Source organism: Pongo abelii, chromosome 9 (genome assembly GCF_028885655.2).
Source record: "Pongo abelii isolate AG06213 chromosome 9, NHGRI_mPonAbe1-v2.0_pri, whole genome shotgun sequence".
NCBI classification, from domain to species: Eukaryota; Metazoa; Chordata; class Mammalia; order Primates; family Hominidae; genus Pongo; species Pongo abelii.
Window position 1 is genome coordinate 4,580,304 of NC_071994.2, and position 27,810 is coordinate 4,608,113.

Genomic DNA, 27,810 nt, shown 5'->3' on the forward strand with positions numbered 1-27,810 from the left:
TGTTTAGGAATCTTTCTCCTTGAAACGGAATGATCAGGAACAGGAATAAAAGTAACATGGGCAGTGATATAACAGAAAAGTTGATGGAAGGAAGGAAACCCAAACACCGGATTTGGATTTTCATTCAATATGTGTTCCTTTTTCTTTCTAGAGGAAAGTCAGAGCAGAGAGGAGAGAATCACATGGCATTTTTCCTGAGAATTCCAGAGGGAAGGAGCATTACCAGCACCATGTAAGCAAATGTGAATCTTCAGATCTCGAGGCACAGCTGTCAAGGGTTTTAGTCATGCTGTTGCCATTTGTCAGGCATGCTGGCCACCCAGCATCTGAGCCTCTACCTATGGATAGGAAATGGTCCACTCTTGAGGAAAAGCAAGTGGCTTGCTCTCCCAGCCTCTCCTGCATCTGCTGGTGACAACCTTGGAGCACAGACATTAGGGGGAAATGGGGCCTGGCTAGCAGGGCCTGGCTAACCAGCATCCTCCAAGCCTGGTTCTCCACCTTCCCAGAGACACTGTGACCAGTCAGAATCCTTACAATAATTTTTCTGTGCAGATCACACAGGTAGTGCGTAACAAGCCCTTGATTTAGCAGGCTTATTTTACCCATTACTCATATTTTGAATTTCATCCATTCTTCTCACGCATGAATGCACCCTTCAGACAATACACCCACTGTGGACACACTGAGCGCAAGGAGAGACTGTTACTGTGGACACCATATGTTTCCATATTGTTTACACCTTCTTTTTCATTTTTCTCTTTTTTTTTTTCATTTTAGAGACAAGCCTTGCTGTCACCAGGCTGGAGTACAGTGGTATGATCATAGCTCACTGCAGCCTTAACCTGCTAGGTTCAGCCGATCCTCTCGCCTCAGCCTCCTGAGTAGCTGGGACTACAAGCATGCACCACCACGCCCAAATAACTTTTTGATTTTTTGTAAAAATAGGGTCCTGCTATGCTGCTCGGGCTGGTCTCGAACTCCTGGCCTCAAGTGATCCTTCCACCTCAGCCTCCCAAAGTGCTGGGATTACAGGCGTGAGCCACCGTGCCCGGCCTCTCTGGTTTTGTTTTCTATTGATCACAATTAACTTTGGGAATTACAGGGAAAAGCATTCTTCACCAAAACCAAACTTCTTTAGCCCATTCAATAATGACTATCAGAAGAATGACTAACATTTATTGAATGCTTATTAAATACCAGGCTCTGAGAGCTTCATGAATTAACTATCTTCACCACAAGTCTGTGAGGCACGTCTCACAGTGAGCAGCGTCTCACAGTGAGCAGCGGAGAGCTAAGGGGACAGCCCAGACTCCGAGGCCATGCTCTTACATACAACCTCAAAATCACACCACATTAACAAGCAATTCTCTCCATAAGCACAGAAACAAATGCGATGATGAAAATTCTCACCATTTCCCTTTTGACTTTTTGCCTTTGTCACAAAGCCTCGTTACACTCAAGGTAGGATTTACATCCCCTATTCAAAGACACCAAAATCCTGCTTTCTGTCCCATGTCTAAAGGACGTGGGCATATCCCTTCAGCAGGAACACTGGATTTCCTTCCCAGTGTTCCTCTCCCTTGACCCTCGCCAACTTCCATCACCTCGCCATCTCCAAACACTCACTCAGGTCTTCGGCAGGTGAACACTGGAATCCAAGTTTACCTTTCTCTACAATTTGCAGAAAAAGAACAGGCCAGGTGCAGTGGCTCCCGCCTGTAATCCCAGCACTGTGGGAGGCCGAGGTAGAAGGATCGCTTGAGGCCAGGAGTTTGAGACCAGCCTGGGAAACATGGCGAAACCCTGTGTCTACAAAAAATACAAAACTCAGCTGGGCATGGTGGTGCACTGCACACCGATGGTCCCAGCTACTCGAGAGGCTAAGATGGGAGGATTGCTCGAGCCCAGGAAGTCAAGGCTGCAGTGAGCCTTGATCTCACTGCGCTCCAGCCTGGGCGACACAGGAAGACCCTGTCAAAAAAAAAAAAAGAGAACTGTGCAGGAACTACAGAATATTTAAAGAATTAGAGAGCTGAAAGGGATCAAATCACTAGTCCTAGGGCTTTCCAACTGTCTTCCTAGGACCCCTTCGAGGGCAGGGTAAAGCAGAGGCAGAGGGTCTCAGCAAATGGCTCCCCAGGGCAGCTGACTTTGCCCTGAGCCACTCTGCATGGTTTTACCTATGGAAAAAGACCCTTCGGAGACTGGCTTCTTCCAGAAAGCTTTAAACTACAGGGCTCAGTCCACCCAGTTTATTCTACAGAGAAGTAACAGAAGGCTCCAGCAGATTAAGTGATGGCAGACCAAAAGACGCCGCTGGCTCCTGAGCCACCTGCTCTCACACTTTGCTAATCGGCAGCTCCCACGTGCCAAAGGCAGTGGGGTAGGGGAGTGGCCTTGCCACCGCGACTCTATTATGTTTCAAAGCCATTGGTTTTATTTGCTTCTCTACTGTTCCAGTGATTTGTTTCAAGTTATCATCAAAATACCAGCGAAATTGCAGGTTAGCAAATTTTAATGTTATGATGGGCTAAGAGTTGATTGATGGGAAACCAAACAATAGTGTCATAGATTTGCTATGAAGCCAACATATAGCACACTTAAATCCCCTTGTTCTGCACTGTGAAAACGTTTCTGGAAAAAGCAATGAAGAAGGGGAAAAAAATGGAAACTTTGAATGCCTTGGATTAACCACGTGGAAGAGCTAGGAACAGAATTAGATGAGCCACTGAAGAACAGGTAGGTAACTGTTAAAAAAGATCCTGTTTAGGAAATTACTTCATCATTCTAGGACGCATCACTGTGTGTGTGTCTACTGTGTGCCAGGGGCTATGCTCAACACTGGGGACAGAATAGCACCAGGCAGCAGGCCACATGGGCAGGCACCTTGCTCAGACTAGGCTCCCATCCCAGGCGGGGAAGCCCAAGCAGCTGCCCTGGATGCTCAAAGGTGGAGCAGGTGCGAAGGGGTGGAAGGGGATCTAACTGAGAGACAAGTCCCTCCGTTAAAGAACCATAAGCGTGTGCACTCCAGTAATACTATAAGGGGGCAGAGGGGTCTGAGGGATACTGTTGTGCCCAGTCATTTCCATGCAGTTGAAGAACTCTGGAGTCAGACTGCTTGGGTTCAAATACAGCCTCTACCATGCAATATCTATGGGATCCTGAGCGAATTTCCAATTTCTTCATCTAGAAAATGGGGTCATAACAGTGTCCTGCTTTATAGCAGTGTCACGAGGCTTCAGTGGGGGCTCATTCCTATGACGAGGCTTAGAGGCAATAAACATTCACTACGATCTCATTCTATCTCCCAAACATCCATATACCCAGCCCCTGGATGGTACCTTACACACAGTAGACACCACGAATTTGCTAAAAAATACCCAAATGATTATTATCTCTAATTTACTGTGAGCAAACAGAAGGCTCAGTGATGAGGGAACGTGACAAAGGTAACAAGAGAAAGGGGACATGCGAGTCCAGCTGGCTCCAAGCCCACGCTCCACACAAACCTACTGCTCTCCTTGCCACCCACCCAGCCGGCGCCCCAATGTGGGAATCCATGCAGGGGAGGCGGAGTGGAATCTACCTACAGAGGCAGGCAGAAAGGACGCACATGGCCTGCTTCTAAACTATTCACTGGCTGGGTGTGGTGGCTCACATCTGTGATCCCAGCACTTTGGGAGGCCTAGGCAGGGGGGTCACTTGAGCCCAGGAGTTCAAGACCAGCCTGGGAAACATGGGAAAACCCTGTCTCTACAAAAAAATACAAAAATCAGCCAGGCAACTGGCCAGACGCGGTGGCTCACGCCTGTTAATCCTAGCACTTTGGGAGGCAGAGTTGGCTGATCACAAGGTCAGGAGATCCAGACCATCCTGGCTGACATGGTGAAACCCCGTCTCTACTAAAAATACAAAAAATTAGCCAGGTGTGGTGGCACGCACCTGTAGTCCCAGCTACTCAGAGGCTGAGGCAGGAGAATTGCTTGAACCTGGGAGGCAGAGGTTGCCGTGAGCCAAGATCGCACCACTACACTCCAGCCTGGGCGACAGAGCAAGACTGTCTCAAAAAAAAAAAAAAAAAAAAAAAAATTAGCCAGGGTTGGTGACACATGCCTGTGGTTCCAGCTACTGGGGAGGCTGAGGTGGGAGGATCGCCTGAGCCCAGAGATGTAGAGGCTGTGGTGAGCTGTGACCATGCCACTGCACTCCAGATTGGATGACAGAGTGAGACCCTGTCTCGAAAATAAATAAATAAATAAATAAATAAGTAAACTATTCATTTAAGTTAGCAGGTCTCCATCAATCACAAAAAGAAACAGAGGAAGGGCAATGCACTGAATTCCTGTTTGTAAAGTGCCTTCAGGTAACACAAAGAGCATAATGCCTGTCTGCTGAGATCGCCCTCCAATGCGAACGCCTCAGCGTCTATGATGGAGGAAAATGAGCTGAGCCACAGGGCTGCTAAGTAAAATTTTACTTGGAATTTCTTTAAGCCTTTCTGCATCAATGGGATCTCACACTTAATCACAAGTGAAGTTCTTTAGATTTTAATTTGTATGAAAAGAAATACCACATCAGACTATTCAAATTAATACTCAGGCTATTCGAAATCATCTCATCCCGCCACATCTCTCTTTAGGGGTAGGCAGGATACCATGACCTTGCCTGTCATTCATGTTTTCCCCATAAATTATTTTTAAGGTGGAAGAGACTGCACTAGCTTCTTCACAGCACCTTAAGATTTCAAGAGATCGGCCAGGCGTGGTGGCTCACGCCTGTAATCCCGGCACTTTGGGAGGCCAGGGGCGGGCGGATCACCTGAGGTCGGGAGTTCAAGACCAGGCTGACCAACAAGGAGAAACCCCGTCCCTACCAAAAATACAAAATTAGCCAGGCATGGTGGCATATGCCTGTAATCCCAGCTACTCGGGAGGCTGAAGCAGGAGAACCACTTGAACCTGGTAGGCAGAGGTTGCAGTAAGCCAAGATCGTGCCACTACATTCCAGCCTGGGTAACAAGAGTGAACTGTCTCAAAAAAAAAAGAGATTTCAAGAGATCAATCGCTCAGAAACACTGATTCATCTCAAGTAGAACTTTAACTTTTCTATATGATTCAACAACTTCAGCATGTCACTACTTGAAATCAATTTTTATATTAGTACTGGCAAAGGTTTAAAACTACATAGGCAGGAGGAATAATCAGCCCTTTGCAAAGCACAAAAACTTGGAAATGTACAATATGCTTCAAGCTCCCAAATTTTCAGAGTAAAATGAAATTTCCTCCTCCGAATAAGAATGAGACTCTGTGAAAAGAGTATGAACTCCATGGTTGGACCTCCCCTGCCAAGAGAACCTCAATCCAAGTCCACAAGATTCAGCCAAGCCCTTACTTTTAGCTACAGGGGAAAAAAATCCACAAAGTGGAAACATTTTGTCCACATCTCTAAATTAGCATTAGCAGGCGCCAACAAAACCTTAGCTATGCTTCATTTCTGAGAGCGAAAGAAGGCACTATCACTAATTGCTCCAGGATAACAGGCAAAAACCGGGACTATTCCATGCAAACTAGACACGTCCTCACCCCACCTATCGGAGGTGGGTGCGACAGGGTTAGGTGCAAGACTTCTGAGTTTACATTTTTACACAGTTCTGGTCTTTTGAACCATGTAAATGTTTTGTGTATTTGAAAAACAATAAACTTTTTTTTTTTTTACACAAGGTTTCGCTCTATCACCCAGGCTGGAGTGCAGTGGTATGATCTTGGATCACTGCAACCTCCATCTCTCAGGCTCAAGCGATTCTCGTGCCTCAGCCTCCTGAGTGGCTGGGACTACAGACGTGCACCACCAAGCCTGGCTAATTTTTTTATTTTTTGTAGAGACGGGGTTTCGGCATGTTGCCCAGGCTGCTCTTGAACACCTGGGCTCAAGTGATCCACCTGACTCGGCCTCCCAAAGTGTGGGATTACAAGCGTGAGCCACTGCACCTGGCTGAAAAATAATAAACTTTTTTAAAAAATGTGTTTTTGAGAGACAGGGTCTTGCTATGTTAACCAGGCTGGCCTCGAACTCCTGGTCTCAAGCGATCCTCCCACCTCAGCCTCTCAAGTAGCTTGGACTACAGGCGTGTGCCACCACACCTGGTTTGAAGAAGAATAAACTTGGCTTGGCGCAGTGAGTCACGCCTGTAATCCCAACACTTAAAAAGCTGGGGCGTGGTGGCGCATGCCTGTAGTCCCAGCTACTTAAAAAGTTTATAAAATGCAAACTCTGAAATTAAGAATAAATAGAAACAAATGAACCTGTTTATTAAATTGGTAATTACTTTGGTTATGTTACAACAAATTGTTTTAAACCCATTATTCTAACTATATATTCTTAAGATGTATTTATTTCTAAAGCCAAAAGAATTGCTAAGGGATCCTAAACTTCACTCGAAGTTTGTAAGAACTATGTATTAAAATGATGAACCCATTTTATGAATATCATAGATAAGGAAAACAATGTTAATATTATTAGAAATCAAAATCATCAGTTTAAGCTGTGTAAATATAAAATAAGGGGAAAAAATTTTATTTTAAACAATCAGTATGAAATTGGAGGTTTCTTTAATGAACATTTTTTTCTAGCTCTGTCCAATGAAAGGACATAAAAGATGCTACCTTCAGCCAGGCACGGGGGCTCACGCCTGCAATCCCAGCACTTTGGGAGGCCAAGACAGGTGGAGTTCTAAGGTCAGGAGTTCAAGACCAGTCTGGCCAACATGGTGAAACCCCATCAATATTAAAAATACAAAAAAAAATTAGCCAAGCATCGTGGTGTGGGCCTGTAATCCCAGCTACTTGGGAGAGTGAGGCAGGAGAATCGCTTGAACCCGGGAGGTGGAGCTTGCAGTGAGCTGAGATGGCGCCACTGCACCCCAGCCTGGACGACAGAGCAAGACTCCATGTAAAAAAAAAAAAAAAAAACAGATGCTACCCCGGTGACAATGGCCACACCCAGCCCCAAATGCTGATTTCTAAATGCCACTTCCCACTAAAGGGAACCAGGGCTCCTGAGAGGAATGATTTCAGATCTGAGGCAGGAAAAGTACAAAGTAGGCCTGGGACAAATTTCTGTGCCAGAAAGCAATGAAGCACTCAAGAACTAATGGGGTCTTGGCAAAAAGACACAGGAGCCAATCTGAAAGGGACAATATGAGCATCCAAGGAGTAATGACGATGCCTGACTCTAATATGCAGTGTCCTCAGTGACTGAGAGAGCTGGAAAGTGAACAAAGCAGAACACTCTTCTTCACACAGGAATATCTGTTCATCACTGTACATGGACAGAGAGCTGGAAAAATCACCTCTTTGCAACTTCCAGGGAAGAAGTGATTTGAGCAGGGAACACCATGGACACTAAAACCATGAGGTTGAAGGTCTCCCGGGAACAAGTAATTGCAGAGAGAGAGTCAAAGGAGAGGTCTGCAATCACACCTCAGGCAGTGGCCCCACATTCTATCACCAAGAAGGAGACCTCTGGGAATTGTGAGCCTCGAAGGGATACAAAAAGCAGAGGGGAGGCCGGGCGCGGTGGCTCATGCCTGTAATCCCAGCACTTTGGGAGGCCAAGGCAGGCGGATCACAGGTCAGGAGTTCAAGACCAGACTGGCCAAGATGGTGAGACCCTGTCTCTACTAAAAATGCAAAAATTAGCCGGGCATGGTGGTGGCACCTGTAATCCTAGCTACTTGGGAGGCTGAGGCAGAAAACTGCTTGAACCCGGGAGGCAGAGGTTGCAGTGAGCCAGATTGTGCCACTGCATTCCAGCCTGGGTGACAGAGCAAGACTCCGTCTCAAAAAAAAAAAAAAAAAAAAAAAAAAGCACAGGTGAGATGAGGCATGGCTGGAGAGCAAGTGAGAGATGTTGAGCCCCAGCGCAGTGGGACCTATACACACGTAGACTTTAACTCTTATGAACGCCTGAATTTAAAAATCTAACCATACAAGTTGTTAGGGCCAACATCATTATGTAATCCCAGAACGTTGGGAGGCCAAGTAGGAGGATCACTTGAGCCCAAGAGTTCAAGACCAGCCTGGGGCACATAGGGAGACCTCAACTTTACAAAAATAAAACAAAAAATTAGCCAGGTGTGGCGGTACATGCACGTGATCCCAGCTGCTCAACAGGCTGAAGTGGGAGGACTGCCTGAGCTAGGGAGGCTGACGATACAGTGAGCTGTGATTGTGTCACTGCGCTCCAGCCTAGGAAACAGAGTGAGACCCCATCTCTAAAAACAAATTTTTTAAAAAACAAAAAAAAAGGCCGGGTGTAGTGGCTGATGCCTGTAATCTCAACACTTTGGGAGGCTGAGGTAGGAGGATTGCTTGAGACCAGGAGGTGGAGACCAGCCTCAGTAACATAAAGACTCCTGTATCTACTAAAAAAAAAAAAAACTTAGCTGAAGTCAAACCACTGCATCAGAATATGGGCATTTTTGAGGATCAGTATACACAGGGCAAAACCGGATCGCTGAAAGAGCCGCACCAAATTACTTGGTTGTACTTGGTTGTAGCTAGAATGAAGTTGGCAAGTAGAAGATAAGAAAGGCCTAATCTCAGACAACTGCTTATTTACAAAGTTGTACCAAAAAAAAGGAGTCTGCAAGTGAGGAACTACCCATAACTGGGAGAGCAGGGAAGGGCCGGGCCAGGATGTGATGACACAAGAGTCTTCAGCCTGAGGGGGAATGGAGAGCTCAAGTGTTCTGAGCAAAGGAAAGGCAGCTGTACATGCGTTTTAGAAAGATCTTGGCCCGGCATGGTGGCTCACGCCTGTAATCCCAGAACTCTGGGAGGCTGAGGTGGGCAAATCACTTGAGCTCAAGAGTTCGAGACCAGCCTAGGCAACATAGCAAGACCCCCTTCTCTACAAAATAATAATAATTACATATATATGTGTGTGTGTATGTGTATATATGTATATGTACATATATAGTATATGTATATTTGTATATATATGTGTGTATACACACACAAAAAAAACATTAGCCAACCATAGTGGTGCACACCTGTAGTCCCAGCTTCTTACGAGGCTGAGGTGGGAGCACTGCTTGAGCCCGATCACACCACTGCACTCTGCCTGGGTGACAAAGTGAGACCCTGTCTCCAAAAAAAAAAAAAAAAAAAGACAAAGAAAGAAAGATCTTGCTGCAACAAGGGATAAGATACTGGAGAGAAGCTCCAGAATAGGGGCAATGGGAGTCAACCCAGTGAAGACAAAGGGTTCAGGTCTGAGAGTCAGTGGGCCTCAGAGGTAACCTCCAAGAGATGGAAAGGTCCATCCCACAGGTCCTGGAGACTAGAAGGATAAGGTTAGCGCAGAAAAGAGATAGGGCCAGGAACAGTGGCTCATGCCTGTAATCCCAGCACTTTGGGAGGCCAAGACGGGCAGATCATCAGAGGTCAGGAGTTCAAGACCAGCCTGGCCAACATGGTGAAACTCCCGTCTCTACTAAAGATTAGCCGGGCATGGTGGTGGGCGCCTGTAATCCCAGCTACTTGGGAGGCTGAGGCAGGAGAATTGCTTGAACCTGTGAGGCGAAGGTTGCAGTGAGCCAAGATCATGCCACTGCACTATAGCTTGAGCAACAGTGTGAGACTCCATCTTAAATAAAGAAATACATAAATAAATAAAAATAAATAAATAACACTACAGCTAAATCACGTCATTCCCTCCCCTGAGGCCACGATGCACACAAAGTACTGAAGCCCTAAGGTACTTAAACAAAATAAAAACAAGCAAGTCTTCGCCTCTGTCTGATCCCATCCCAACCTACCTAGCCAACCTTACCATGTTCACTCTTCCCTTCCCTCCAGGCCAAGTAACCATGGCCACAGACCCCAGCTTTGACTCAGCTAAATGCTAAGCTCTCCCTTGCTCTGGCCTTTGCTCAAGTAGCCCCACTGCCAAGAAAGCTCTCATACCTGGTTCCTCTTAGCCTTCATCCCTCAGCTCTAAGCCAATCCCCTCGAAAGCCTCACCTTTCTGGACCACAGTGTGCCTGGCAGCCCACCCCACTCAATCGAGGTCATGGATTTCTTCTGAACCACTTCATTCTATCTGGATGCGTCTCGCAACTGCACCTGCTTTGAGCATGAGTATATTGTGAAAGTCTTCTGCAGGCAGAGACCCTGTCTGTCTCTACCATTGACTGCAGGAGCCTAGGACGGTAATATTCACACAGGGCTCAACAAAATAGGAGGAAGGACTCCGTCTCCTTGCTGACAATTAAAGGTGTAGAAACAACAGGAAGACAAGACGGCAAATTCAGTGTGTGCAAAAGAGAGATGTAAATGGCCAAATATTATTCTGAAAGGATATATTCAACTATTTCATACACCAAAGACGATGAAAACAAGCATGGTATTTTAAGAGGTGTTTTGCCAACTACTACTAAGAAAGCAGTCAGTAAAGCAGATGAGGGGGCACCATCTGAAGGGGTAGTCATTAGTATTTATCCTCAGGGAAGAGTCATTTAGCTAGTTTTACCTTATTCCAGTTCTTCCTAATTTGTTCACTAAGTTAAGTTTAGCAAGTACCTTGTTTGCAGCACTCAACAAATTACAGTTGTAGCCAACTTTGCATCCTATTAGGTTGAAGCAAAACTAATTGCGGTTTTTGCCATTAAAAGTAAAGCAAAATCCGCAAGTACTTTTGCACCAACCTAATAGCAATACTTGAGAAAAGCTTCTGATTGTTTATACCTAAACCTGGACACTTCCAACATTTGGGGCCAGATATTTCTTTGTTGAGGGGGCTCCACTGCAGAATGTTTAGGAGCATCACTGCCCTAGCTGTGACAACCACAAATACCTCTCAACACCGCCAAACACCAGCGTCTCCTCTTTACTCTCCCCCGCCCCCGTCCCCCGTCTCCCCGCAAGCTTGACCTTGGCATCTGCCACTCAGCTGTCATCCTCTAGTCCCGCACAGTTCTGCCAGGTTGTTCTTTTCTACTGCCCTCTGCCCTCGGATTCCAGCATCCTAGTTTGGGCTGTAACACTTCATGCCCACATTGCAGGAACTGCCTCCTAAATGGGCTGTCTTGCACCCTCTTGCCTCCTCAATCCATCCAGCACACCTTCCACTGCAACCAGCTGAAGCTCACCCATCACTTTGACAGGGAACACCCCTGACACAGGTAGACTTCTTTTTCACTAAGTTTGGATTTGATTTGAAGACCTCATTCCTTAGAGTCTTCTGAGTTTTGTACCCCCTGCCTCAGGGATTGACAGACTGGCAAAATTTGGGACCTCACCTGCAATGAAAGGTGAACTGTCTCTCTTCTAGGTTTCACACAAGAGTTCTTCAAGCGAGAGGTCTTCTAAAAATCTCATTTGTTGCTTTCAAAAAGACTGTAAAAATCACTGCACTCCAGGTTAAAATAAAATCTCCATTTGAAAATGCAATGAAACTTTAAAATGAAATTAGAGAGAAGTCCAAAGGCAATATTTGTTTAAAAAAAAAAAAAAAGCACTCGGTCGGTCGGTCGGGCATGATGGCTCATGCCTGTAATCCCAGCACTGTGGTAGGCTGAGGCAGGCAGATCACCTGAGGTCAGAAGTTCGAGACTAGCCTGACCAACTTGGTGAAACCCCATCTCTACTAAAAATACAAAAATCAGCCGGGCATGGTGATGCGCGCCTATGGTCCCAGCTACTTAGGAGGCTGAGGCAAGAGAATCGCTTGAACCCGGGACGTGGAGGTTGCAGTGAGCTGAGATCATGCCATTGCACTCCAGCCTGGGCGACAAGAGCAAAATTCCTTCTAAAAAAAAAAAAAAAAAAAAAGCCAGGCACGGTGGCTCACGCCTGTAATCCCAGCACTTTGGGATGCCAAGGCAGGCGGCGGATCACGAGGTCAGGAGATCGCGACCATCCTGGCTAACATGGTGAAATCCTGTCTCTACTAAAAATACAAAACAAAAATTAGCTGGGTGTAGTGGCAGGCGCCTGTAGTCCCAGCTACTGGGGAGGCTGAGGCAGGATAATGGCGTGAACCCAGGAGGCGGAGCTTGCAGTGAGCCGAGATCACGCCACTGCACTCCAGCCTGGGTGACAGAGCAAGACTCCGACTCAAAAAAAAGCAGCACTCAAAAAGAAAACACACAGGGGATCAAGTCATAGAATAAACATTAGGTAGTTGGGCACAGTGGTTCATGCCTGTAGTGGCAGCTACTCAAGAAGCTAAGGCAGAAGGATTGCTTGAGCCCTGGAGTTCGAGATCAGCCTGGGCAACATAGCAAGACCTCATCTCCAAAATAAGACTAAACACCACGCACACAACCTCTCCTACCTCCCTAGCCTCCTTCTTTGCCACTGCCAGATATGTCATCACAAACCCTCCCTCAGTCTGACACAGGGCAAGGGGAAGAGTAGAGACTAGAGCAGGGTGGAACAGCCCACACAGTGGCCAAGACGGGAACTGGAGGCCAAGGGCTGTGTCTCCCGCTGGGCGGGCCACTTGCTCTACTGTCTTTAAGTGGTTAAGTGACTGGGCAGGGGCAAATGGGGGATTCTGATTAGAAACTGGACAATGTCATGAGAAGAAGACTGGAAAAAAAAAAGAAAAACTGGACAAGGTAGACTAAGCGAGGTGAGTGGGTTCTGTATGCTCCCCATCAAGTAATGATAACCAATGTCTCCAGCCTCCGCATATGCCGCAGACAGAGAGAGCACGCCTGCTTTGGCTCCCGTTTCAGTGATACGCGGGGTGGCCTGTAGCCCGGCAACCCACCAAAAACTAGAAAAGGTGAGTATGACTTCAAAGTCTGCAGGCATCAAAGAGATGCCAAGGCAGCCACAGCTGAAGGGACCAACATTCCAAACCAAAGAGAGGCCCGCTGAGATGAGTCCACTATTCAGAGCCCCTACTCTTTCTGTCAGTGCATTTGACAATTTGGAAGGATTTGGGGGCAGTACACTGATAAACTGGGAAGAAAACTCAGCAGAAAGTAGAGGCTACAGAGTTCTAGAAAGCCCCAAGGGTCTGGGAAGACAAAAAGAAGTACAAGCCTGACAGCCAGGACTTAAGGGGCCAAGATCCCATAGAAAAGGGAGACACAGGAAATGAGCCCAACACTCTGCAAACCTGGCCGAGAAGCTGGGCTTTCAGTAGTTTCATGGCATTAAGGAGACAAAACTTGGGCTCCAGGACACGCCAAGAAAGAGGGGCCCTGGGAAACACTCCAGGTTTTCAGATGGAACCCCTGGATGGTTACACCAGGAGCAGGAGGTTGGGGGAAGGTAACTTCAACTGAGGCTTACTGACTGAATCCCAGCCTCCGGTCACCCAGGCCCTGACTGAGCTGAGATTATCTGTCCCTACTCTGGGCATGTGCCAGATGACAGAGGGAAACTTTCTGAAGGAAGACAGCATCACTCAGCGCTTTCTACAGTTTTTCATACATAATGTATGACTCAATTAAAAAAACAAAAATGGGCATATCAACAAATGAACCAAGAGAAAAAAGAAAAACAGAAATGGATCCAGAGGTGACCCATATAATAGAGTTATCAGATGCAAATGTCAACTATTCAAAAATATACTTGACAAAAAGAAAAAAATTCACTAGAGAACTAGAATAGCAAAAGGAATTAAGCAGACTCTAGAACTGAAAATTATAAGTGAAATTAAGAACTCGATCCATGGGCTAAACAGCACATTGGACACAAATGAAGAGAGGATGAGTGAGGTGGAAGATGGGTCAGTAAAAAAAATCTGGACTTTAGATTTTGGGCACAATAGCTCACACGTGTAATCCCAGTGCTTTGACATGTCGAGGTGGGAGACTCACTTGAGGTCAGGAGTTTAAGAACAGCTTGGGCAAAATAGCAAGACCCTGCCTCTACAAAAAATTTAAAAATTAGCTGGGCACAGTGGTACATACCTATAGTCCCAGCTACTCAGAAGGCTGAGGCAGAAGGATTACTTGAACCCTGGAGTTTGAGGCTGCAGTGAACTGTGATCACGCGCGCCACTGCACTGCAGCCTCGGCAACAACAGGGTGCCTGTCTTTTTTTGTTTTCCCCGAGATGGAGTTTTGCTCTTGCCACCCAGGCTGGAGTGCAATGGCGTGATCTTGGCTCACTGCAACCTCCGTCTCCCAGGTTCAAGTGAGTCTCCTGCCTCAGCCTCCCGAGTAGCTGGGATTACAGGCATGTGCCACCATGCCCGGCTATTTTTTTGTATTTTTAGTAGAGACAGGGTTTCACCATGTTGGCCAGGCTGGTCTCGAACTCCTGACTTCAGGTGATTCACCCACCTTGGCCTCCCAAAGTGCTGGGATTACAGGCGTGAGTCACTGCACCCAGCCACCTGTCTCTTAAATATTTATATATATATACACACACACACACACACACACACATACACACATACATACACACACGCTAGCTCATGCCTGTAATCCCAACACTTTCGGAGACTGAGGCAAGTGGATCACTTAAGCCCAGGAGTTTGAGACCAGTCTGTGCAACATGGCAAAACCCCATCTCCACTGAAAATACAGAAATTAGCCAGGTGTTGTGGCATGCACCTGTAGTCCCTGCTACTCAGGAGCTGAGGTAGGAGGATCGCTTAGCCCAGAAGGCAGATGCTGCAGTGAGCTGAGATTGCACCACTACACTACAGCCTGGGCAACAGAGCGAGACCCTGTCCCAAAAATACACACACACACACACACCCCCCACACACACACAGGCCGGACACGGTGGCTCACGCCTGTAATCCCAACAGTTTAGGAGGCCAAGGCAGGAAGATTGCTTGAGCCCAAGAGTTCAAGACCAGCCTGGGCAACAGAGAGACCCAGTCTCTAAAAACTAAATACACACACACACACACACACACACACACACACACACACACACACACACATCTAGACACATACACAGAAAAGGTCTAGAAAATACGGAAAGGAGCACAAGAGACACATAGGACATGATAAAAGCCTAATGTATATTGCGCCATTGCACTCCAACTTGAGCAACAATAGCGAAACTCTATCTCGAAAAAAAAAAAAAAAAAAGCCTAAGGTACACAAAAATGGAGGCCCTCAGAGTGAAGATGAGTGGAAAATAGGAATATTTATAGAGAGAAGAGCCAAAACTTCCAAAATTGATTAGGAACCAGGCCACCAATACAACAAATATCAAGTTTTGCTAATGCCTAAAGCAAAGAAAATGTTACAAGCCACCAGAGGCAGCTTCAAATCCTGGTGTAAGGAATGAGTAGCTGGTGAGATCTTGCTGTGTGTCTGATTAGTCCTTTCTCTGCCCTGCCTGTTTGAACTTCAGCAGAATTGAAAATGGCTGGCAGTAAGGCTGGGAAGGACTCCAGAAAGGCCAACAAAGGCAGCTTCCCACTCACAGAGAGCCAATTTGCAGTTCCTGGTGGGCCGTATTCACTGACACCTGAAATCTAGGACAATCAGTCCTGGACGTGTGGGCGCGACTGCCGCTGTGAATAGCACAGCCATCCCTGAGTACCTCACCGCAGAGGTACTTGAACTGGCAAGAAATGCATCAAAAGACTTCACAGCAAAGCATATTATCCCTCATTACTTGCAACTTGCCATTCGTGGAGATAAAGAATTGGGCTCTCTCATCAAGTCTACAATTGCTGGTAAAGGTGTCATTCCACACATCCACAGATCTCTAATTGGGAAGAAAGGACAACAGCAAACTGTCTAAAGGCTGCCTGGATTCCTTATTATCTCAGGACCCTAAACACTCTACCAGCTGTCCAGTGTTGCTGATTCCAGTGAACTATATCTCTGTGAAAAACACAATTCTGCCTTTCTGTAATTCTACTTGAGCAAGCTGGAAGTTTAATTAGCTTTCCAACCAACAAACTTCTACATTCAAGTCTCAACCATATTTGTTACTGTGGCTTCAAAGAAGCTATTGATTCTGAAGTAGTGGGTTTTGATTGAGTTGACTGTTTTCAAAAAACTGTTTGGATTTTAATTGTGATGGAGAGTTATAGTAACAAACATTTGGTTTTGCACAAACATTATTTCTCCACTCTGGTGGATAAACTCAGTAAAAGTCATATCCTCTCCAAAAAATAAAAATAAAAAGCAACCAGAGGGGAAAATAAAAAGAAGTATTACTTCAAATGGGACTGGGACAATAATAACACCAAAAGCTGACTTGTCAAGAAAAAGGAAGCGAGCTAAAAAACAATGAATTCGCTGCTACAAAATGGTGCAAGGAAATGACCACGAACCCCGAATTCTATACCCAGCAAAATCATTCTTCAAAAGTGAAGGCAAGTTGGGCACAGTGGCTCACACCAGTAATCCCAGCAGTTTGGGAGGCTGAGGCAGGCAGCTGCTTGAGCCAATGAGTTTGATCCCAGCCTGGGCAACATGGTGAAACATCATCTTTATTTAAAAAAAAAAAAAAAAGGCCAGGCATGGTGGCTCATGCCTTCAATCCCAGCACTTTGGGAGGCTGACGAGGGCAGATCACGAGGTCAAGAGATCGAGACCATCCTGGCCAACATGGTGAAACCCCTTCTCTACTAAAAATACAAAAATTAGCTGGGCGTGGTGGCACGTGCTTGTAGTCCCAGCTACTTGGGAGGCTGAGGCAGGAGAATTGCTTGAACCTGGGAGGCGGAGGTTGCAGTGAGCCGAGATCACATCACTGCACTCCAGACTGGCGACGGAGCGAGACTCCATCTTAAAAAAACAAAACAAAACAAAACATAACAAAAAAAAAACTAAAGGCAAAATAGAAAATTTTCAGGCAAACAAAAATGACAATTGATTATCCACAGATATGAACTCAAAGAAATACCGTAGAAAGTTCTTCAGGGAAAAGAAATATAGGCTGGGCGCAGTGGCTCACATCTGTAATCCCAGCACTTTGGAGGCTGAAGCAGGCAGATCACTTGAGGTCAGGAGCTTGAGACCAGCCTGGCCAACATGGTGAAACCCAGTCTCTACTAAAAATACAACAATTAGCCGGATGTGGTGGCATATGCCTTGTAGTCCCAGCTACTCAGAAGGCTGAGGCAAGAAAATCGCTCAAACACGGGAGATGGAGGTTGCAGTGAGCCGAGATTGTGCCACTGCACTCCAGCCTGGGCAACAGAGCGAGACTCGGTCTCAAAAAAGAAAAAAAGAAAAAAAAAAAACAAGAAATACAATCCCCGGCAGAAACATGAAACAACAATAAAGAATGAAGAGCAACAAAAATGGTAACTACGAGGATAAATCTAAATAAACGTTAACTGTACAAAATAATTATGATACTGCAAAAAGTATATCTAAAATTAAAGTACATAAACTTGTAAGATGCAGCTAAAAGTGTGTAGTGGCTCACGCCTGGATCCCATTGTTTGGGGAGACTAAGAGGGGAGGATCACCTGAGGCCAGGAGTTGAAGACCAGCTGAGGCAACACAGCAAGACGCTGTCTCTATTTTTAAAAATAAATATAAATTAAACTGAAATATATAAAACAATGACACAAAAGGTAGGAGGGAGTTAAATCCAGTTCAAGTATCTAAGTAAACAGCAGTGTCTGGGAAGCAGTAAAAGTAATAAATCAGGCTTAAATTTAAAACGTATACTATATCTGTTCATGTGGCTACTAGAATCTGAATTACATGACTAAAACAATTGATATAATTGATATACATAGAACACTACATTCCTATCAATATATATTACTTTCAAGTGCCTGGGAAACATTTAACAAAACTGAGTATATGCTGGGCTATTAGGAAAGTTCAACACATTTCAAAGGATTTAAATAATGCAGAATATATTTAGGATCTTAATAGAATTAAGCTAGAAATCAATAAAAAGGTATCTAGAAAATCCCCCACAAACATAGGGAAGTTGAAAAATACACTTCTAAAAGTTGTATGAATAACAATACCACAGTGAAAATTACAACATATTTTTACATAAAAGACAATGAAAATTTGACATATCAAAACTTGTGACATGCATCTAAAAGTGTGTTTAGAGAGGAATGTATAGACTTAAATACACATATTAGAAAGAAAAAAGTTAAAACAAGTATCTATTCAAGAAACTAGAAAAGGCCAGGTGCAGTGGCTCACATCTGTAATCCCAGCACTTTGGGAGGCCAAGGCGGGTGGATCACTTGCGGCCAGGAGTTCGAGATCAACCTGGACAACATGGCAAAACCCCATCTCTATTAAAAATACAAAAATTAGCTGGGCATGGTGGCACGCGCCTGTAATCCCAGCTACTCGGGGGGCTGAGGCAGGAGAATTGCTTGAAACCGGGAGGCGGAGGTTGCAATGAGCTGAGATCATGCCACTGCACTCCACCCTGGGAGACACAATGAGACTCTGCCTAAAAAAAAAAAAAAAAAAATATATATATATATATATATATATATGTATATCAATCAAACAAAAAAAAGTAAAAAAAAAAGTAGAAATTAATGCAATAGAAAACAAATGTAAGTAGAAAAAAATATAAAGCCGAAAGTTGGTCCCTTAAAAGAACTTACAAAATTGACAAACCCCCAACAAGACTGATTAAGAGACAATATATGAATTACTGATATCAAGAATTATTAAAAGCGGACATCACTACAGATCTTGCACATAATAAGGATTATAAACCACTTTAAACGTACAAATTGGAAAGTCTGGCTGGCCTGAACAAATCTCTAGCGGGGAAAAATGCTTTATCTAAATAGACACATGAAGAAATATTCAAAATCCTACATATACCTATAAAATTAATTCTAAAAACCCTACATGAGCTGGTTTTGCCAAAGAATTCTTTCAAACATTTAAGGAAGAAAACACAAATTTCGTAGGAACTCTTCTAGGGAGTAGAAAAAGAAGGAATACATTCCACCTTGTTTTAAGAACCCAGCATAACCTTGATACAAAATCCCAACGAGGGCACTGAAGGAAAGTGAAATTACAAGTCAATCTTTCTCGTGAATATAAATGCAATAATCCTAAACAAAATATTACCAAATATAATTCAGTAAAGGGAGAATACATCAAGATCAGGTTGGAATTATTCTACTATTGTAAATTTTTTTTAAAAGGAAGGTGCTCTTTCTCAGGAGCTCCTGAGGTTGTTTCCCCAGGCTACAAACAATATGCAATTAAAAAATTAAAAAAAAAAAAAAGCAAGGCGCAGTGGTGTGCGTCTATAATTCCAGCTACTTGAGAGGCTGAGATGGGAAGATCACTTTTGCCCAGGAGTTCAAGGCTACAGCGAGCTATGATGGTGCCACTGCACTCCGGGCTGGGTAATGGAGCAAGACCCCATCTCAAAAATAAACAAACAAATAAAAACAGTTAAATTCCCACGTAACAGAAAAATCACATGACTGTCTCAAAAGATGCAGAAAATCCATGTTAAGAAATTTAATACCTGCTCATGGTTTTTAAAAAACTTGGCAAACTAAGAAGAGAATTTTTACATTTTGATAAAGAATATCTACAGGGCCAGGTGTGGTGGCTCACAATGGTAATCCCAGCACTTTGGGAGACCAAGGTGAGAGGATCACTTGAGACCAGGAGTTCGAGACTAGTCTGGGCAACTGAGTGAGAACCCTTTTCTTAAATTACCAGATCTCAAGACAGACCATATCTATGGGAATTTAGACATTGTGCCATTTGTGCAAAGATGACAAAAAGATCAAAGGAGCAGAAGAGAGTCCAGAAACAGACCCACACTTTTACAGTCACTGGACTGAGATGACACTGCATGTAGTACACTGGGGAAAGAATGGTCTTTTTAAGAAATTATGCAAGGTCAACTAGATATCCATTAAAAAAAAAAGAGAGAGAGACTCTTGGCCCCATCGCATACCATAAACAAAGTCAATTTCAGATGGAAGATTAAAAAATACAGTTTTTAGAAGACAATGTAGAATATCTCATGAACTTGACCTAGCAAATTTCTTAAACAGGACACAAAGAGCATTAAACATTACTGAAAAGATTGATCAACTGGGCTACCTTTAAAATTTTAAACTTCTATGTATCAAAAGATACCACTGAGAGTGAAAAGGCAAACACAAGAGTCTAAAAACAATCTGTCACGCACATATGTACTCAGAATATAGAGAAAACTCCTTCAAATCAGTAAGAAACAAAACAGACAACCCAATCAACAGATGGGCAAAAGATAACCGCTTCACAAAAGACATCCACGTGGCCAGTGAACACAGGTAGAGATGCTTTACCTCTGCATGTTCCTGGCCATCAGGGAGCAGCAAATTCAGACCATACTGAGCCACCTACCAGCTAACAGCCACCAGAACAGCTAAAATTAAAAGACCCAACAATACCAAGTGCTGAAGAGCATAGGAACAACTGACTTCTCACACATTGCTGGGGTAGTACAAACTGTCACAACCACTACTTTTGGCACTCTCTACTGAGGCTGAACAAATGCACACACCATCATTTGCATTCCACTCCTTTGTAGAAACCCAACAGAAGTGTATACATATCCTCCCGCCTGGGCAACATGGTAAAACCCCACCTCTACAAAAAATACAAAAATTAGCGGAGGGTGGGGATGTGTGCCTGTATTCCCAGCTACTTGGGAGGCTGAGGCAGGAGAATTGCTTCAACCTGGGAGGTGGAGGCTACAGTGAGCCGAGATCATGCCACTGCACTCCAGCCTGGGCAACAGAGTGAGACCCTATCTCAAAAAAAAAAAAAAAAAAAGGGAAGTTTATAGACATCTACACCAAAAAACAAACAACATTAGGGGAGCATGTGTAAAAACCGGAAACAACCCCAAATGTCCGTGAGCAGTAGAAAGAATAAATTCTGTCTGTTTGTGCACTGGATGACCAGAAAGCAGGTGAGAATGAGCAGGCTGCATCTCACAAACATGATGCTGATGACAGAATGAAGAAGCAAAACATACAGATTATTTTACTTCACTTAAACAAAGTCAAGAACAGGCAAAAGTAATCAATGGTGAAAGGTCAAGACCTTGGTTAGCTCTGGGGGACAACTACTGGGAATAGTTAGGAGGGGACTTCTAGGAAGCCTGCTAATGTTCCATTTCTTGATCTGGGTGGTGGTTATGCAAGTGTGTTAACTTTGTGAAAAGTCCACTGAGATGTATACTTATGATTTGTGAATTTTTCTGCTGTATGCTATAGTTAGGTATATTTTTAAGTACACTCTGACTTGCCTCCACAATGTGCCAGGAGCACAAATGCACTTACTGGACTCATTATCTAGTCACACTACCAGCCACCAAAGATGAACCAGATTCCAGGAAAGGGAAGGGTCCAAAACAAGTTTACTTAATAGTTTCCGTTTTTGAAAGGCTGGAATCAGGTGCTCAGGTGGTAACATGAACCGTCGGCATCATCATGTTATCCGCTGAACTAGGCATTCCCAGGCTGCTACACTGAGCAGTGCCAGAAACAAATCACTGAGCAACCATGTCACCAGTGTGTGTGACAACCTCCACAGCCTGAGACTAACTGTACAAAACTCCTGTCACTTCCCTGACATGTCTTGTGTCATTCTTTCCAAAACCTACCTTATTAAGTATATTAGTATTTGATACACACTTCAATACGTGTACCTTACACTACAAATTCAATAAAATCCTGGTAAAACATAAATTGGCTACTTCTTTTAAAATCGGAGTAATAAAATTCAGCCTAAATAAACTTGGTAATTTATAAGATTGTGATGAGAAAAATCTTAATGATTCTCTAATCCAACAAAAAAGGAACATAGAGCGCTAACGTCAAATTATTGTTGCTAAAAAGGAAACCCACATTTGGCTTATCAATCTTTCAGGAGAACTGACTACAGCCAAGAAATACATTAAGGCTAGTAATTATTCATCTACTAATTTATCACTGCAGACTCATCATGCAAGTATAAATGTGTGCTTATGTGGGTCTACCTGAATGCACCCCAAAGGCACTTATGATGAGTAACATGGCGCCTAGACAGCTCTGAAACACCTAAATAACCCACTTCTCTCCCACTATGCCCCGTGCCACTCACCTTACACTTTTCTAGTTTTTACACTTTCTCCCTTTACCTACCATTAAGTAAATCCTCACTCAACTCCATGAGCAAAGTCTTTCAAACACTGGTCCAAATGTAATATACTCAGAGAAACAATTTCGGTTGCTCTAAGCTTTAAAAATCTTTTTTTTTTTTTTTTTTTTTTTTGAGACAGGCTGGAGAGCAGTGGTGCAATCTTGGCTCACTGCAACCCCCGCCTCCCGGGTTCAAGTGATTCTCATGCCTCAGCCTCTGAGTAGCTGGGACTACAGATGCGCGCTACCACGCTCTGCTAAATTTTTGTATTTTTGGTAGAGACAGGGTTTTGCCATGTTGGCCAGGCTGGTCTCAAACTCCTGACCTCAGGTGATCCGCCTGCCTCAGCCTCCCAGAGTGCTGGGATTACAGGCATGAGCCACCACACCCGGCCTAAGCTTTAAAATTCTCGTCTGCCAAGGAAAAAGTTCCTAAGGAATCAATCTCGAGTCTTCTATCCCCTAAAACAAATGTGACTTACAAAACCTAGATGTTCCGAGAAAGGTGGGCTATCAAAATAGTATTTTTTTTTCCGTGAAATCAATCCTATTTGTCTATTAAATTGCATTAGGAAATTAGAAATACATGAGACAATCCATGGGAAGTACAAGTTTAGCCAGAAAAGGCTTAAGACAACAGAACGGAGGCACCACACAGATTGGTTGCTTCAGAGCCCTTTTTCAGAAACTCTGGAGAACTTCCTGAACCTAGGCAGTTCCCAAAGAAAGACAGGAATGAAAATAATGAGGTATTTTCACATGACTTTAGAGTACAACAATTTGTTCTCCCTAAGAAGTTTAATCCCTAGGAACTTTGTTTTTGACATACAAACACCAGAAACTATCATTTCACAAATGGTTACAGAAAATACTCATCGAAACATTAACAAAAGATGACACCAATAAAGAAACATTTAGTGGAGGAAAATCTATAGAGTTTCAGGTTAAAAGCACTCATACCTGTGGAAGTGCCGTGTTGAGCTGTCTCTGCAAGGAATCTCTCTCATGACCAACCTCGTGTAACTTCCCCTGGGTTAAGGCCAGCGTTTCTTGAGTCTCTCTCAGTGTGTCAAGAAGGCGGTCCCTTTCTTCCAGCATGGAGACCATCAACTGTTCAAAATGTGAATCTGCATCTGGCTGTGAAGGGGAGCCGGAACCATGGCTTCCACCTCCTCCAGGGGGGCCTTCTGCTTCGCTGATGGTCGGCATCACCTCGCACATCATCTTGAAATGAAAGACCCAGGCTACAGTCATTAAGTGCAGAATACAGGTTCCCACAAATATGCAACTTTACAGGTATCTGTAGCTAAAAAGATGGGCAGCCTCATTATCCTCAGATCTGTTATGCTTTGTGTGTAAATAAGCTGGGAAAACATATACACGGCAAATATTAAGTGCAGAAATACACAACATGAAGAGGTTAACACAGACAAAAAACCAGGGAAGGGGTCAAGATCCCAGAGGACTACCCTCACAAAAAAGGGCAAACCCTGGGGTAGTCTGTTTGCAAAGCTGTACTTGTTTTTGCTGAAAACAAGTGTGCTTCTGTTACCTATTTTTTTTTTTTACTTCCCGGTGGGGTGGGGGGCTGTGGGGGGGTGGGGGGCTGTGGGGGGGTGGGGGGCTGTGGGGGGGTGGGAGGGTGGGGGGAAAGTCAAAACACATGTCACCCAATCATTTTTCAGGAAAAGCACAGAAGGAGCACACAACCAGCAAAACTGACAAGTACAAAATCCATCAGGCATCTTGCAGGAATGTGTGCAGTCAGCTCCCGGGAAGAACTGACGGCTCCCTGAATTCTTGGGCTGGACTTGGTGAGCACTAAAAGGAACGGATTCGTTAAACGCCGGTAGAAGTGTTTTCCAATAGCTGCAACGGTTGGTCAACCTAACTTACGTAAGTTTACAACCGAAAAAAAAAAAATCCACAATGGAAATATAGCAGGTCGATACAGCCGGGGGCTGCTAGGAAAAAGGGAAAAGTGAAAGGTGAGATTATGAGAGGCTATTAAGTGTCTGGAATATAAAGACAGCGCGAGGGAAAGGGGAAGTCGCTTCTGAGCCTTTCGGGCAGTATTCGGGGCGCGGTGGACCCCTGAGAGGGGGATGCCCCAGACGGCGCACCTGATGGGGATGGTGACCTCCAGCCTGCTCCAGCCGCACTCCTTCCCCTTCCGTATCAGGTGCGGCGGGAGCCCCGAACCCCGGGAGGTGAGGACCGTTGACAACGGAGCCCGCTCGGGCCAGGGCTTTCAGCGACCGCAGATCCCCGCCCCTCGCCCCAGCGCCCGGGTCACGGGGCGCGGGGCTCGGGGAGGGGCAGCGCGCAGTCCCCAGAGCCGTCCCTCGGGGCGCGGGGGTCCCGCCGGAGCTCTCCCAGCGCGACCCGGCGCCGCGGCCTCGCCCCCACCCGTCCCGGAGCGCACCCTTCCCCGCGGAGACATTTAATCGGCTGCGTGGCCGCCGCGGAGACCGGGACCCGCCGGTGTCGCCTGGGCCCCGAGCCTGCCTCAGTGTCCCGCTCCCTTACCTTGCTCGCCGGCGGGAGCGGGCGAGGAGGCTCCGCGGCGGCTCGCGGGCGGCTGCTCGCTCCGGGCGAGCTTGGGAGCCGACGAAAGCAGCCCGCGGCCGGCGTCCGCCTGCCCGCCCCACGCCGCGGCCCCGGGGCCCGCCGCCCCAGTCACTAAGGCCGGCCCGCGGCCGGACACTGGCGGAGCGGAGGAGGAGCGGGCCCGGCTGCGCGGCGCCGGCGTCGACGTGCCCGACGTCGAGCGCGTCGGCGCGAGCGTCAGCACCGCCCCGGGGGCGGGGCCCGAGGAGCACCGCGGCCCGAGTACGCAAGCGCTGTCTCTTCAGAAGGGGGCGGGCGGCGGCTCCGGGGCACTGATTGGCTGAGCGAAACGGGAGCCGCGCCCCCCTCCCCCCAGGCCCCGCCCGGGTCGGGGAGGGGGGGGTCTCTGGGACGAGCCACAGGTGGGCGCTCAGGTGCTCGCCCGGTCAGCGTCTTCCTCCAGGCGTCCCCAGTCTCCTCCCACGGCTGCAGAGACGCTGGAGGCCTTTGCCGAGTGTCTACCGCGCCTCGGGTTCTGAGCCGGACGGGTCCGGCACGCCAGGTCCCTCCCGAGCTGGAGGCACTGGATTCGCACCTTGCGGAAGAGTGAGCCGAGGCTTCAGTCACCGCCGAGGACCCAGACCCCGCCCGCCGCGTCGCCCCCAGGGTTTCCCTGGGCCTGATCTGGGTTCAGAAGGACGCAGTTCCCGCCAGGACCCACTTACGGAGCGCTGCCTGCCACACCTGGGGACGCCCCGGCGCAGCGTCCAGCGTGCAGGCTTTGCCACTGTGGCTTTCACTCTGCAGCGTGGGCTCGGGCGACTCGGGAAACCCGCCTGGGCTTCAGCGCCTTCGATGTAGGATGGGAAAATGATGCAGACCTACCTGCGAGGCTGCTTTAAGACATGAATCAGATGTGAAGAGCGACTAGTTGAAAGCCTGACGGGCGGCACTGCCCGAGTCTTGGTCATTTCATCCTTTCCCCAAGTTTTTTTTTTTTTTTTTTTCCAGACGTTGTTTCACTCTTGTCACCCAGGCTGGAGTGCAGTGGCGCCATCTCGGCGCACTGCAACCTCTGCCTCCCGGGTTCAAGTGATTCTCCTGCCTCAGCCTCCCGTGTAGCTGGGATTACAGGTGCACGCCACTAAGTCCAGATAATTTTGTATTTTTAGTAGAGACAGGATTTCTCCATGTTGGTCAGGCTGGTCTCGAACTCCTGACCTCAGGTGGTCTGCCCGCCTCGGCCTCCCAAAGTGTTGGGATTACAGGCGTAAGTCACTGCGCCCCGCCTCAGCAAGCATTTTTAAACATCTACTATGGGCCAAGTCTTGTGCTAGATGTTGCAGATACAGAGATGAATAGAGACACCTCTAATTAATTAAAGCGGATGCCCTCCCCACTCCTCCCAGGATTTGACTCGGAGCACAAACTCTTCACAAACCAAAATGTCAGGACACCATCGCCAGTGTCCACTGGCCACTGCTGTTGGTGTGAGGCAGCCAGGAGCCCCTCAGAACTAGTAAGTCTGAGAAGAGGCTGCACGGGGCCTAGGAGAGGGAGAAATGAGCCCGTCCAAGGTGAATTCCTTGATTCTCCATTGTGAGTGCACCAAGAACAAGCACTACCTCCGACTGACTTTCTCGCCTACCAGGATCTGGTACACCTTCCATTAATTTATTCGTTCATTCAATAAATATTTATTGACTGACTACACATAAATATGAATATGTACTTTTTGCCCCCAGTTTCTTGCTATTTTAAAAGTGTAAAAATGGGCAGGTGAGGCCGGGTGCGGTGGCTCAAGCCTGTAATCCCAGCACTTTGGGAGACCCAGGTGGGCGGATCACTTGAGGTCAGGAGTTCAAAACCAGCCTGGCCAACATGGTGAAACCCCATCCCTACTAAAAATACAAAAATTAGCCGGGTGTGGTGGCGGGCATCTGTAATCCCAGCTACTCCGGAGGCTGAGGCGGAAGAATAGCTTAAACCTGGGAGGTGGAGTTTGCAATGAGGACATCATGCCACTGCACTCCAGGCTGGGAGACACAGCGAGGCTCTTGTCTCAGAAAAAAAAAAAAAACATTGGCCAGGTGCAGTGGCTCATGTCTGTAATCCCAGCACGCTGGGGGGCCAACGTGGGAGGATTGCTTGAGTCTGGGCAATATATCGAGACCCATGTCTATAAAAAAAATTAAAAATTAGTCCAGCGAGGTGGACCACACCTGTAGTCCCAACTACTTGGGGGGTTGAGGTGGGAGGATCGCTTGAGCCTGAGAGGTCGAGGCTGCAGTGAGCTGTGATTGTGCCACTGCATTCCAGCCTGGGTGCCAAAGCGAGACTCTGTCTCAAAAATAATAACATTGTAAAGTTGATCGCTTAGATGAGGTGTTCTGCAAGTACCCTGTACCTCTCCACATGCCAGCAATTCTGCACAACTCCCAAGTTCCCCTGAACCACTGTCTGAAAACAGCAAATTTCCAGCTCTCCTTAGGGGTACCTGCTTAATGCAGCCAGCTTATGTTTGCACCATGCTCATAAAGTGTCTGTTTTCTAAGAAATCGGCTCAAGATCAAAATTTACTTCAGCAGGGTGGAATGTTCATTCATTTCATGAACATTTGTGCAGCATGTATGAGCCAAGCATGGCTTAGGTTTTGGGAACGCAGAGCTAAGACATCACTTCTAGTATGAGTTCACAGTCTGGAGGAGAGAAGAAAAACAGACTATTGCAATGTCTGTCCCATAAACAGTGTGTGACTTGGTGCTGTGGAATCATAGGGAAGGGAGGAACCCGCTCTCCAGCTGGCATCATGGGGGCTTCATAGAGGAGGCAATATCTGAGCTGGGTCTTGAATGATGTAGGATTTTTCCAGCGGAGAAGGGAGACACCCAGTTGGTATAGCTCCAGGAAAATAAGAATTCCGAATTCCATTTTATTTCTTTCTTTTCTTTCTTTTTCCTTCCTTCCTTCCTTCCTCTCTCTCTCTCTCTCCCTCCCCTCCCCTTACCCTTCCTTCCTTCCGTCCTTCCTTCCTTCCTCTCTCTCTCTCTCTCTCCCTCCCCTCCCCTTACCCTTCCTTTGTTCTTTTTCTCTTTTTTTTTTTTTTTTTTTTTTTTGAGACAGGGTCTCATTTAGTCACCTAGGCTGGGATATAGTGGTTCGAACACA

The 27,810-nt window shown here is 46.2% G+C and overlaps 1 protein-coding gene and 1 pseudogene across 18 annotated transcripts in view; one reads left to right on the forward strand and one right to left on the reverse strand.

The window, feature by feature from the left end:
* PPFIA1 (PTPRF interacting protein alpha 1) overlaps positions 1-24,846 on the reverse strand; it is a 115,421-nt gene extending 90,575 nt beyond the window's left edge. For 6 of the 18 annotated variants that reach the window (XM_054524169.2, XM_063728360.1, XM_063728358.1 and 3 more), the window contains exons 1-2: positions 24,622-24,815; positions 23,053-23,316 (exon numbers count right to left, since the gene is read on the reverse strand). In XM_054524169.2, the coding sequence (XP_054380144.1) occupies positions 23,053-23,316 (264 nt within the window). In that variant the 5' untranslated portion in view covers positions 24,622-24,815. Of the gene's footprint in view, positions 1-23,052; positions 23,317-24,215; positions 24,375-24,621 lie in introns of those variants that run through there. The other 12 variants (XM_054524178.2, XM_054524173.2, XM_054524165.2 and 9 more) reach the window with 5 other exon arrangements.
* Positions 15,356-15,740, forward strand: LOC112135496 (histone H2A.Z-like; annotated as a pseudogene).
* Positions 24,847-27,810: the final 2,964 nt, after the last annotated feature.